The 14,659-nt window shown below is 40.9% G+C and overlaps 1 protein-coding gene across 2 annotated transcripts in view; it reads right to left on the reverse strand.

Moving 5' to 3' along the window:
* cabp2a (calcium binding protein 2a) overlaps positions 1-13,743 on the reverse strand; it is a 30,456-nt gene extending 16,713 nt beyond the window's left edge. For both annotated transcript variants that reach the window (XM_034187999.1, XM_034188000.1), the window contains exons 1-2: positions 13,600-13,743; positions 9,361-9,543 (exon numbers count right to left, since the gene is read on the reverse strand). In XM_034187999.1, the coding sequence (XP_034043890.1) occupies positions 9,361-9,543; positions 13,600-13,659 (243 nt within the window). In that variant the 5' untranslated portion in view covers positions 13,660-13,743. The remainder of the gene's footprint in view (positions 1-9,360; positions 9,544-13,599) is intronic.
* Positions 13,744-14,659: the final 916 nt, after the last annotated feature.

Genomic DNA, 14,659 nt, shown 5'->3' on the forward strand with positions numbered 1-14,659 from the left:
TTTATAAAAAGTAAAATAATCTTTCTTGACCTCATATTTAACTGTTGACAGCACTGTAACAGTAAAACTTGCAATTTCTAACCTACATTGTTTATAAACGTAACTATTAAATTCTAACATTTTTCTAACATTTAAATTCTCTATAAACATTTTTCTTGTCAAAATTAAATATTATTTTAAGTAGTATTAGTAGTTGTAGTAAAAAAAACGGCTTCAAAACTGGACCTTTAATCTAGGGGTGTTGTGGGGGAGGGGGCACATCCCTGCCCCACGCCCCCATTCCATCTGGATTCGCCCCTACTTTGGCGTTTGAGCACAAAGAATGGATAACATTTATTTATGCAGAAAACATGACCAGATTTACAGGTAAGAAAGTTTTATTGCGTTTTCACATCATGTGGTCCTCAGAAAGAGAGTTTAGGTGCATTTGAGTGGATTTGAATAGTGTTAGTTGTTGACGCGTCGCGGAGGATCAGCTGTTTTTAACGAGACGATACGGAGCGGCTCAGATCAGAATTCTAAATAAAGGAGAAAAATAAAGCATAAAATGTCTTTGTAAAGCTCAGTGCAGGTGTGCTGTTTTCACCGCGCTTTAAGAGGTGAGGACGAGTTGTAACTGATGAAAAGCTCACAGTTCGCTTAAAGTGGACAGCTCAGTCGAACCCCGACCTCCTGCCCACGGACCAAGTTTAATGCTGCTGTCGACCCACAATGCAAAAATAATAGTAACGCACAGTGACTTGGAGAAATAACTTTAATCTGATTACTCATTTGGAAAGATTAACGCGTTAGATTACTCGTTACAAAAAAAAAGTGGTTAGATTAGGGTAACGCGTTACCCACTGGTAATAATGTAATAATTTCAACACATTTTTCAGTCAATTGGAGGCCCTGCAAACTAGTGCAACATGGTTGGTGCCCCACGCAGGCTGCGTAGTCTGCTTATGCCGAATGGCGGCACTGCAGGTTTGAATGTAATTTGGTGGAAGGCAGCAGTCAAGGAAAGACTGATGGTGTAGCTGTGGATCAAAGAGTAGATCCTGTCTTTGACCTTTGAACTCTAATCCTGATTCTTTTGTTCCAGATTAGTAAATTAATCAGCAATCTTTATTACAGCATCAACAGAATCCAGGCCTTTGACAGTCAGGCAGACAGATTGATTGATTAAGATTGATACTTAGATCAAAGATGTGGATGAAAGATGAATCATCTGGACCAAAGATCCGCAACCAGCCTCAAAATTCTGCCAGCCGTTAGGCTCCAAGCTATGTTATCAGGATCAAAGGTTTCAGTAATCAGGCTCAAAGCTCTGTGATCAGGATCAAAGGTTAGCAGTCAGGCTCAAAGATCTGATCCAGATCAAATGTCAGCAATCAAGCTCATCATTTTGTGATTTGGATCAAAGGTCTCAGCAATCAGGCTAAAAGCTTTGTCATCAGGATCAAGGTTCAGCAATCAGGATCAAAGGTCTTTGATCAGGATCAAAGGTCAACAATCAGGCTCACAGATCTGTTCCGGATCAAAGGTCAGCAGTCAGGCTTAAAGTTCTTTGATCAGGATCAAAGGTCAACAATCAGGCTCACAGATCTGTTCCGGATCAAAGATCAACAGTCAGGCTCAAAGTTCTGTGATCCGGATCAAAGGTCACCAATCAGGTTAAAATATAAAAACTTAGATCAAAGATCTGACTGAAAGATGAGTCATCTGGATCAAAGATCTGCAATCAAGATAAACAGTCATTAGCACACATTAACAAGTGATCAGGAACAAAAAAATGGTAATCTGAAACAAAGCTGAGCAACGAGGATCAAAGGTCAGCAATCGGGATCAAAGAATATTAGAGATCAAAGACATCAACAGAGACCTAAATAAAGAACAGTTTGCCCTCATACCACATGAAAATAGCACGAAAAGGCCAGTAACTGCTTGTACACTCAGACATGTGTACTATACTATTCTGTACTGTACTGTACTGTACTGGACCGAAACCATTATTATTTATTTATTTCATTTTGAATTTCATCACCTCGGAGTCTACTAGGCGGTTTTGGCTGCAAACCTCAGTATCGACTGAGTGATTAGTATCTGAGGAGGTGAGTGACTGATGCTGAACGGAGGATAAGTGACAAGCTGCATTCAGAGCCAGTGTTTGCAATAAAATCCTCTATGGAAGTTCAGATTTGGCAAAAGTGTTCAACAGATCCTAATTCTGTGAGCAACCGGTTTATGAGCCAGAACAATGAAACAAGAACCCAAGAGATAGAAAAGTGAATGACAGGACTTCATAAAATCCTCGTCAGATCAGATGAACTCTGCTGATGTCAGCAGTGGATTTCTGTAGAACCTGACATCATTTTCCAGCACGTGTTCACACATGACTGGATTGTTCCAGAGTTCATGCTCATTCCTGCTCACTTACTCATTCCCAAAAGGAGGATAATGCCTTTTGCACCAGTCATGACTGGATTGTGTACTTTTATGTGCATGAAATGTTAGATTTTAGTTTTGCTGTGGGGTCCTGGGGGAGTAATGTGGATTACAGGACGATGGAGGGGTTTAAATACAGAGAGTTACGGAAATGCTGGAAGTGGAAGTCTCTGTTCAAGAGTACAGAACTCAAGTCTCTGCTCAGTTGTAACATTCTGTCAAACTCACCCACGTTTGCATCTGGGTACCAAAGCTGACATCTTGGCATCACCCATGTGGTTTCAAGATGGGTGAATGCTTGTCAAGTGGGTGGACTCTACATCCTACTACCAATCCCACTGGAGATTTCTATAAACTCAGATCACCTGCAGACCCAGATGTGGACCTGGCTCCGTCTTCCACCCGATGTGACGTTGCACACAGTGCACCGCACGTGTCACTGCTGCTTTTCACCCAATGCAGTTGTCGTTCAGTGCAGATGTGTTCATGTGGATGTGTTAGTCTAAAAAAAGAGGTATAATCAGGAGCTTTAGACCACGAAAAATTTGTTCGAAAGTCCGACACTATGAATTTCTTTATGTAAAGAGCCCAACACTCAGATATGTGTTACATAAGTGGGTTCCAACATTTCTCTTGATTGTGTGAAGTTTTGACTCACTGGGTACAATCTTGACAAATGCTGGTTTCTCAGAATGCAAAAGATGAAGAACCACGCTCTACTTTTTCTGGGTCAGACTCAAAATTTCTCAATCACCCCTTCTACGCCCTGCTTTCCTGCAGTTGTATGCAGTGGTGTATTTTTAATCACATTTTATTTTGGCTATTATGGAGGAGGGGAGTATTCATTTGATAAGTAGTGCTGCTCATGTTATATAGTAAAAAATAATAGTTGTGGGAAACTTTGGGCCACATGTTGTTTTTGTTCCACTTGGGGTTTTATAGGTGCAGAACAAATGTGAACTCGGTCAGATACGACTTAGAGGTCACATTTTCCTCTCCCTCCACAGGCAAGGCAACGTCACCCTAATGGGAGCAGACTCTGATGCCATTATTTTTCTTTTACAGGTACATGTGATGGCTTTTAATCGCAACAAGTGGTGGTTGATTGGTGACCCAGAGGAGAACATTACTGGTATTACTGGATTACAACATTGCTTGTTTGGGGAAAATTGTTGCATTGTGGGGGACCCCTAAACAATGTCTGATTACAATAAAATTTGGGACAGATCTTTTATTTTATTAGGGGAACAAGAACAACATGTGACCCAAAAGATTTTGTAGCATTTCACATTTTGAACAGGTTTACATGTTTTACTGGAGACCTACTGTATCTCTTCATTCTTTCAGCTCATACCGTTTGCTCGGGGTCACCACAGCAGATCTGATATGGACCTGCATGTTGATTTGTCTCAGGTTTTACACCAGATTCCCTTTTTGACACATTAAATGAACAATGAGCACAGGTAGTCTTGAATCAGGAACCTTCTGTTTTGGAAGCATGTGCACACTGTAACACATAACTAATATCATAATATGCAGCTACTTGTTTTTGCACCTGTCGTCAAGATGGAGACCATCATCTCTGACCTAGGATGGAGCAAATTTGGGGTTCAGTGTCTTGCTCACGGATACTTCGATACAGAGCCAGGAGTATATGAAGTCTCATTTCCTGACAGACCAACTGGAGAAAACTTGCTAAACCTACAGAGCTACATGTTAACAGTGAACATGGATATTGATAGGCAACATGAAAGGAAATGTACAGAGCACCTAGAAAGTATTCACAGCACTTATTTTTCCACATTTTGTTTTGTGACGGCCTTATTCCAAAATGGAGAATTTTGTTTAATCAAAATTCTACACACAGTACCCCATAATGACAATGTTAAAAGGTTGTCATGAGATTTTTGCAAATTTATATAAAAAAAGAAGAAATTACATGTACATCAGTATTCACAACCTTTGCCTTGAAGCTCAAAATCAAGCTCAGGTGCATCCTCTTTCTACTGATCATCGTTGAGATGTTTCTACATCTTAATTGGAGTCCACCTGGGGTAAATTCAGTTGATTGGACATGATTTGGAAAGACACATACCTGTCTACATATAAGGTCCCACAGTTGACAGTCAGAGCACAAACCAAGACAAAGGAATTGTCTGAAGACCACCAAGACAGGATTGTCTTGAGGCACAAATCTGAGGAAAGGCACTGTTGCTTTGAAGGTCCCAATGAGGACAGTGGCCTCCGTCATCTGTAAATGGAAGAAGTTCAGATCCACCAGGACTCTTCCTAGAGCTGGCCGCCCGTCTAAACTGAGCGATCGAGGGAGAAGGGCCTTAGTCAGGGAGGTGACCAAGAACCCGTTGGTCACTCTGTCAAAGCTCCAGCATTCCTCTGTGGAGTGAGGAGAACCTTCTCAAAAGACAACCATCTCTGCAGTAATCCACCAATCAGGCCTGTATGGTAGAGTGGCCAGATGGAAGCCACTCCTTAGTTAAAGGCAGATGGCAGCCCTCCTGGAGTTTGCCAAAAGGCACCTGAAGGACTCTCAAACCATGAGAAACAAAATTCTCTGGTCTGATGAGACAAAGATTGAACTCTTTGGGGTGAATGCCAGGTGTCATGTTTGGAGGAAACCAGGCACCATCCCTACAGGGAAACATGGCGGTGGCAACATCATGCTGTGGTGATGTTTTTCAGAGGCCGGAACTGGGAAACTAGTCAGGATTGAGGGAAAGATGAATGCAGCAATGTACAGAGACATCCTGGATGAAAACCTGCTCCAGAGTGCTCTTGACCTCAGACTGGGGCTGCTACTACTGCCACTGCTATGTTGTTGTCCATTTGACTGCTCCTGGTTTGTTTGGGGTCACCACAGCGGATACAGCCAGATCTGCATTGATATTTGGCACACGTTTTACACCAGATGCCCTTCCTGACGCAACTCCAGTGTAACCTGGAGAAACACACACAGCCGCTGGTGTTCCAAAGACGTCTCCAGTCCAAGCACTAACCAGGTCCCACACTGCTTAGCTTCTGAGATCTGACAGGTTCAGGCTTACACAGAACAGATCAGCTGCTACGACTGCCACTACTTATAATATTAATAATCATAATAATAATAATAATAATAATAATAAACCATCAATTACATCAAGAAGTTTGGACACAAACGCTAAAAGTTGATGACAATGGTTAGAATGCACCAGCCCAAAGCAGGTAGGCTGTATCTACCACAAACCTTGGGTGGGGGGGGGAGCAGGACGTGTGGCCTAGACCACTTCCACATGCATGGTGGCATCACGATCACAACAGATGAAATATTCATCCAAATTATGTCAGGAGGTTAAAGTTCCATAACTGTTGCCAGCTGGAGGGTCTTCCACCATATATGCCAAATATATAAAAATGGTGGCCACAGCCAATGGCCAAACACAGCTTGATGATGGAACCACCAGCGCAGCAGCTATATATCAAGTTGGTTCAGCAAATGAATGTATAATAATAAGGGAATTTTATTCAATAAATAAACAATAATAAATAAATAAATAAATATTTTTCTAAAAAAGATGTGTTTAGTGTTAAGGGTCACAGAGGGCTGGAGCCAACAGGATAATGTGATTTCCTACTAGAAGCAAACATATACTTGGTACTTGTTTAGTCTTAATGCATTGCCTAAATTACATTATACTGCATTTACATGTTGCATCTTTTTGTTTCTGTGAAGGCTCTCAGTTGTCCAGGTGGTTTCCATAGTAGAGAAGCTTGAATCTTCCACTGGACTGGGTTGCTTGACGTGAGGACGTTTCGCTTCAAATCACAGAAGCTTTCTTAGCTAAAATTCTTGCTCTGGTAGTCTGACTTCTGTCTGACCCTTGTCGAGAAGAACAAATAGAAGCCACAAAAGCTGTTTCAACTGTTTCACATAGACAACTGTTTCACATACACTTCTGCGATTTGAATCGAAACATACTCGCGTCAAGCAACCCAGTCCAGTCGAAGATTCAAGCTTCTCTACTATGTTGCATCTTTGTAAAATTAATCAGGATTACTCAAAAACTGATGGACTGATTTTGGAGAAACTTGCCGGTGGTGTGGTACATGTGCCAAGAACATACATATGTGGGAGAAAGTCACCATCAAGTCATTCTCAAGTCATTAATCTGCAAGTCCCCAGTCACTCTCAAGTCATGAATCAGCAAGTCCCAAGTCAAGTCTAAAGTCATAATGACCACCAATTGTTTGCAAGCTGACTTGAGACTTGCAGTTTGATGACTTGAAAATGACTTGACAGTGACCTCTGGCTAAGAACATATTCATTTTTACTCCGGATCCACTAAAATGCACATAATATTCTGGGAGCATACACTGGTGCTGCATGTTCTTGCTTCTTCAAAAATAACCATCTATACTGTATGTTTCAGCCACGTGACATTTAGGTGTATCCTTCTCCAGCCACTGGGCTCTTCAACACTGATGCACCCACATGCTGGCTCATGCACAGAGAAGTGCATCACATGTCCAAAATGTTGGCGGCCTGTCCAGGGTAGTCCCCGCCTCTCACCCAATGACTGCTAGGATAGGCTGCAGCCCTCTGTGACCCTAAATTTGAATAAGCAGGTGTAGAAAATGACTGACTGTCCAAAATGATGGAGTATATTTTGGACCTCAATGTGCAAGTGATACTCCTCATCAGAGGATTAAGTAACTGTTCATTTAACTCAAAGTAATTCCAGCGGTACTCAAAAAGATCCTCAGATGAGACCTAGTACCAAAGACATCGAACTTGTTGTATGGCTGGGGGGCCTGGCTGCCTTTTTGTTTCTGTCTTTTGTTTTTCCTTCCAGGTGGCTTGCATTTGGGACTGAGTGGCTGTGTAGCTGAGTTTATCAGGACCTCACCCTGATCACCTGCGGCTCGTCAGGACTCACAGCTGTGGTGCATCTACATGGATTGGAACATGGTGGCATTTAAGACTGGAGTACACAGTGTGTATTTGCCAGAGACTCGACCTTGTGACCAGACGGGTGAGATCGTCGTCTCGGGAGCCATCTCATCATCAGTGGATGCAGAGAACGTCCAGGTTTGATGCATGGTCTGTGAAAGAGGAGAGGGTGAGGTCTCACGCTCGTCAGCACACTTCCTGAGGTACGTTAGATTTTGTGACTAACATTTATACAGTCAGTAAATGTGGTGTCCCTCACACCTTATTATATTGAGCTGTATGTTGGTCGTTTAAATCAGCTTCCGCTGCAGTGGAGTTTTGTGAACTGGATGTTCCATGCCTGCAGGGTGGGAAGCTGATTAGTAATTAAGCCAGGAAGTGTTTGCTGTTTGTGCACCTTTGAGCGTTCTCTCTGTGTGTTGAGTGTGGACTCACATAATGATTCCTTCTTTCACAGACTCGGTTTGTCGCGGCCACCTGGGGGGTGTCGGCGGGGTCCTTGGGTCCGAACCAGTTCTGGCTCCGGACCGTTAGCGCTGCTGGGAGCGCACCGCAATCCACCACGCCAGACCGCACACTTTTATATTTTTCACAGCACTGTTATGTTCATTAAACTCTGTTATCCTTTGTACCGTGCTCTGCTTATTTTATACTGGGTCCTTCAAACGCTGGTCGGTTCTCCGGGCTGCGTCTGACACATAACAGAACTGTCAGATTATGTAAAATTTTCGAAATAACAAAGGAAAAATTCAGACAGGCCATCATCATCTCTGACAGGTGCAGAAAAAACCCAACTGACAAATCTGTGGAGTTTAAAGCACTGTGGATGTGAGATTTTTTCTTTCCACTGTGGGGCATTTTAATACACTTTAGGTCTACAGATTTGGCACTGAGGACACAAAAAGCAAATAAAATGATGAAGTAAGAAACAGGAGTTGATTCCTGGAGAGAAATTAGAGTGATGTATGTGAGACATCTTGTGTGAGATCAGTCCACAGTGCTGAACATCTTCAAGTTCTCAGACTGTTGTGCTCTTTTCATTTTCTGCTATGTTCATTGTCTTTTCTTCACTTGGTTGTTTTGAATTCTCATCTGTGTCGATCAAGTCACATTTCCGCTGTTCAGATGAGTTCTATATATTTTCTGCAGTTCTAACTCTCTGCTGTTTGCAGTCACTGGCTTGAAATGCTGCCTCCTCCACCCAACCACACCCCATCTGGTCCCTGTGTAATGCCTGGGGTAGGCTCCACCTCTGCCTTCTTTTCCAAAAGGCAGGATTCAAGAGCAATGTACCCCTTTGCCGTTGAGTCCGAGACCAACTCCATCGACTGCTCCAACATTCTGTACAATATCACTATGGACTAAATCTTTAACTGTTTCCAGTCTCCTGGGTCTTAATGGCAGAACTATTGTCGTATTGCAGTTCTACAACTTTCATGACCTGTATTGCAAATCATCTAAAAATTCAAGCCACGGGTCATTGTGAATCAGCCAGACAAATGCCTGCATTTCATGACAAAGGGAGTTATGAGCCTTTTTCAATTCAAGAACACAAAAATTAATTTTCCAACCATCCATCCATTTTATATACCTGTTTACTCCTTTCAAGGGTCACAAGGGCTGGAGCCTATCGCAGCAGCGGAGTAGACCCTGCACAGGACACCAATCGGTTGCAGGGTCCAAAAATTGGTTTTCAACATCTTAAAATATGATCACATTTATCGACTGTTTTATATTTTGTTTAGAGTGTTTAAAACATTTTAAAATTCATGTAAACCAACAGATTCCAGTAACATCTCACAAATGCTGCATTCACGTGGCTATTGATTTCATTATTGACATTCTCCTTCTTCTTTGGGGGTTCAGGCTGTTATTGATATTGCACATACCAAATCTCAGCACTGCACACTCTACTTTTGTTTATGAAGGTTATATTTAACTTTGCTTGAAGTTGTAAATAGTCTAAAACCTGAAGTACGGCAGCCTACCTGTCCAAAGACAGAGTCAACAATGGGTCTCAGTTTTCGTTTGTCTCCCTCCTGCAGCCAGAGCTCTTCAGGGTCTCCCACAGGATAGGACAGACTCAAGCTCTTGGTCTTTGGCTTTGGAGGTCTCTTGATGCTTGCTGAACTCCATCGCCGGAATGACTCAATCTTCTTCTTGATGGAACCCTGTGGATGTTTAACCACAATTTATCGCACTGGATGAGGAACATTTCACATGAATGAAAAGATGCATGAACAGAAAAGCTAAATGGTGAATGGTAAACGGACTGCATTTATATACCGCTTTTCCATCTGCACCAGACGCTCAAAGTGCTTTACAATAATGCCTCACATTCACCCTGATGTGAGAGTGCTGCCATGCAAGGTGCTCACTACACACCGGGAGCAACTAGGGGATTAAGGACCTTGCCCACGAGCCCTTAGTGATTTTCTGGTCAAGCTGGGATTTGAACCAAGGATCCTCTGGTCTCAAGCCCAATGCTTAACCACTGGACCATCACCTCCCCCAAAAGCTAAGAGAAGATTTTAAGTCTAACAGCTACGAATTTTGACGATTTAGCCAGCATATGACGACATATGAAAAATGCGCAGAATACGCTGGATCAAGTATCAAGTATCAAGTAGACTTTATTAGCCCCCCAGGGGCAATTTGTTGTGCAGCCAGCAGTAGAGGACATTCGGACATACATAAACATAAACTCACCACACAGTAAACATAATAACTCAATAATAAGAAAACCTAGTTAAAAACCACTCATGTGATAGTGTTTAAAAATCTAATAACAGTGGGAATAAAAGAGTTCTTGTACCTATTGGTCTGACATCTCTTAGACATAAATCTACGACCAGATGGAAGCAATGTGAACTCAGGGTACAGGGGGGGACTGGAATCATCCAAGATCAACCTCGCCTTCTTAATTAATCTGTTTTTATATATAGATGGCAGGTCGTTTAAGGCAACGCCAGCAATCTTGTTGCACTCATTTACAATACAATCCAGACGGTTTTTGTTTTTCAAATTTAAAAACCCATACCAACAGATAAAAGAAAAGGTAAGAACAGATTCAATAAAACAGGAAAAAAAACCATCTTCATAAAAGTACTGTCCACATTAAAATGCCTGAGTTTACGGTAAAAATGTATGCACTGGTGAGCTTTCTTACATACCTGGTCAATCTGGTGCTCAAAGGTTAATCCACTGTCTATACAGGTTCCAAGGTACTTATAGTTCTGTACAACTTCCACAGCCAGTCCATTAATAACTACAGGAGAAATGTCATCCTGCTTTTTCCTAAAATCAATTAACATCTCTTTAGTTTTGTTCACGTGGATAGCTAAAAAGGACAATTTACACCAGCTGATAAAATCTGACACCACAGGGCCATGGTCTTGATCATGAGAATTTAAAAGAGACACAATGACAGAATCATCAGCAAATTTAACAATAAGTCGTCCTTGATGTTGACTTTGACACACGTTAGTATATAAAATAAATAAAAGAGGTGAAAGGACACAACCCTGTGGTGAACCCTGTGGATGCACTGAATATGTTATGCAGCTGTCACACCATGATGATTTATCCAGCGTATGCTAACAGCCCTGTTTCCACTGAGTGGTTCAGGTCGGTACTGCACTGTATGGTACGGGTCAGAATGGTTAAGTCTGGCTTGGTTTGCGTTTCCACCACCGGCAGAACCCTTTTGTTTGGCAGGTGGAGCATGCAAATATTGGTGATCACGTCATCGAGCATGCATATGCTCTCACGCGGCCTCTCTTGTCTACACGGAGGCCAAACAGAGTAATTTAACTTAAAAAAATAATTTTTTGATTTTTGTCTTGATGGAAGAATTAATATCAAATCTATCATTTTGTTCAAAAATTCTTGAAAAAGTGGTTTCACAGAAGCTCGTTGACCAGCTTTTTTTTTTTTTTTTTTAATTGAGCAGACTGTAAGATACATTTGTTACAGTGATATACAGAAATTGCTTATTTTTTTATATTATAAAGACAACAAATGAAGAAAAAACACAACACTTAACATAAAATAACACAAGAAACCTGATACCTACTCAACCCCCCCCCCCCCCAGCCCAACTGTTGTTATGATGATAAATGATAAAATGATAAAGAGCACAAGTCCAATAATACTTTTTATGACTGCAGAAATGTAGAGAGAGGTGTCCATATTTTGTCAAACAGAGAGAGCCTGTCAGAGAGATTATACTGTATTTTTTCCAGATGTAATGTATTTACAAGGTCATTAAGCCACAGTTTTAGAGGAGGGGCATCACTGTTTTTCCAATGGGTCAGAATACGTTTCTTTACAATAATTATGCAATATGATATAAAACATTTCTGTGTGTTGTTTAGTCCCAGAATATTATCATAGATGCCCAAGATAATTAATAAAGGGTCAGGTTTTATATGGATATGGAGGATCTGAGCCATATGGTCAAAGATGTCAGTCCAATACTTCTGAACTTTAGAGCAGAGAATAAAACTGTGGCTTAATGTAGCAACATCTATGGCACATTTCTCACAGATAGGAGAGATATTGGGATAGATTTTATGTAACCTGTCTTTAGAGTAGTGTAAACGATGTAAGGTTTTGAACTGAATCAGACAGTGTCTTACATTGTAGGAGCACTTGTGAATATTCTCCAGGCTTTCTTCCCATTGTTCATCAGTGATTTGAATATTCAACTCCTCTGCCCATTTAGATTTATGGTATGGATTTGTGGGGGTCATTGACATCAGATTTCCATATGTACGAGAGATAAATCTCTTTGTACTAGGTGAAAGTTGAAGGCAATCATCAAGGCAAGAACTGCTAAGACTTTCAAAGCCCTGTACAAATTTCCTGACGAAATCTCTTATCTGCAGATATCTGAAAAAGTCTTTCCCTGATAGTTTATATATCTCTTGTATCTGTTTAAAAGAAGCAAAAACCCCCACTCGGTACAAGTCACCTATTTTACAAAGTCCCACCTGCCTCCAAGTTTTAAATGTAATGTCCAGGGTTAATGGTTTAAAGGCTGGATTGTCTGCGATGGGCATGACAGGGGACAAATGCTTGACAAATGACCAGCTTTTTGAGGGATTTTTTCCCCCTCCATATTGGAATAAAGCTGTAGCATAACAAAATGTGGAAAATAAAGTGCTGTGGATACTTTCTGGATGCACTGTATAGTACTGCTTTGTGGTCATGCCAAACACAAAATTGCATTACAATTAAATCACAGAACTTTTTAATTTCTTTGGCCGACAACTTGACAGATTCCAACAACAATTTCAGATGCTCACATAATAGTACAAGATGTTTTTGTTGTCTCGCTATTGTTTGTTTAGAGGTTTTCCTGTTTTAAAACAGTTGTTTCCTTGTTAAAAAAAAAAATCTGAACCTAGTGAAGATAAGAAAGCAGACAACAGTCAAACATTGAGTGTGTTAATCCAAATTTTCTTCATTTTCACTCCAGTTTTATTTATTTATTTATTGTGTAGTGCAGATTGGGGTAAACAGACATTCATGTTGTATCCACTTAAAATTAATTTTAAAATGCATATTTGCACATTTTGTTTCATTATGCCACTAAAACAGTCACACTCCCATTTAGCCAAGTCTTTCTGGTGCCACTCATCCAAAAAATAAATAAATTAATTAATTAAAGCAAATACATAAATAAATACAACACTCCTTTTTTACAGTTTAGACCAAACATCCATTCAGGACCTGAAAAATTTAGCTCATGAATGGTTTTAAAAAATAACACGTTGTTGTTATAGTAATTTGAGAAATGTATATTTCATTATTATTACTACTATTTTTTTTTTTTTTTTTTTTTCTGGATCACATTGTCACTGAGATCTACACTAAATGAGGCATGTTCACTGATATTAATAATATGCACAAGCCAGATTCAGTCAGACGTCTTTGACATTTAATTAAAGTCATTTAATAATTAGTTCAAATATTTTGCAGATAACAAACCATGCACACATCAAAAGACAACATCCCTGCAGCACAGAACAAAAGATTTCATTTAAAAGAAGAACTAAATCACTAAGATTTTGAATGGGATTAAATCATTCATGGGAAACAGTGAGGTGGAAAGAGGCTGCAGCAGCACAGGTAAGACTTCAAAAGCATTTGCATGCACGAAGCTTCAGTCTTTGCTGTAACCTCTGCAGCAGCAGCCGCCGCCGCTGTGTGCAGTTACTGACCTTCTTGGTTAACGTCCCCTCAGGTGCCTCCATGGACGAGATGCTCCCTGCATCACTCATCCTTGCAGCTCGGTGTGAGACGTCCTCTCCTCTTCTCTGTCTCCTTCAGTGTCCCCTCCTGTCTGCTTCTCTTTATCTGTCTTTAGAGCATCCAACACCGGCTGATAATATCTCTTACAATTGTTGCTCCTCCTTTCCTCACGCCCCCCCGCCCACACACACACACACACACACACACACACACACACACACACACACACACACACACTTTTTGTCCCTCGTTCTGTATCGACATTCATTACTCACTTTTTCTGATGGTATATACACCTTGTCTGTCTGTCTCATCTTTTCTTTTGTCATCTCCATTGTGTTCATCACTGCATCATACACACACACACATACGTTACACATCCAGCCAAACAAAGTCACTTCAGTATTATTTATACGCTTGGTCTTAATTAATGTCTTCTACCATCACTCATCAATGTGTCTGATAAGGTTTCTCTGTTAGAAATTTAAAAAGTAAAAAAAAAAAATCACTGAAAACCTGAAACCAAATTAAATGTGAAAAAGGATGTTTTGTGAGAGTGTGACAGCAGCAGTTTTGCACTTTTTTGAGCCTGACACTATTTTCTGCTCATGTATGTGACATCTCCAATAATCCCGTATTTATTCTCTCTCTCTCGCTCTCTCTCTCTCTCTCTCCCCCCCGATCTCGTCCTCTCCATCCCTGATGTAGGCCAGTCCTCAATCCTCTGCTCTTTATAGTGCCTCCCATTGTTTATTCCATTCACCATATGGGCTCGTGCACTGGCACACACTCACTCACACACATGCACGAGATAACTCTATGATCACACGTGTGTGGGCATAAATACACAACACACTCACAAAAGTACATTTCTCTGTCAGTGTGGTGTTTCAGATTGTGGAAGCTGATTTGACTTCTGAACATTGGTTCTGATTTAAAACTGGTCATATTGTGCCAAACTAGTTGTTTATTTAATCCACCAGTTACACTCAGTGTTGGGGAGTAAATAGTTACATGTAGCAGAGTTAT

The sequence above is a fragment of the Thalassophryne amazonica genome, chromosome 15 (genome assembly GCF_902500255.1).
Source record: "Thalassophryne amazonica chromosome 15, fThaAma1.1, whole genome shotgun sequence".
NCBI classification, from domain to species: Eukaryota; Metazoa; Chordata; class Actinopteri; order Batrachoidiformes; family Batrachoididae; genus Thalassophryne; species Thalassophryne amazonica.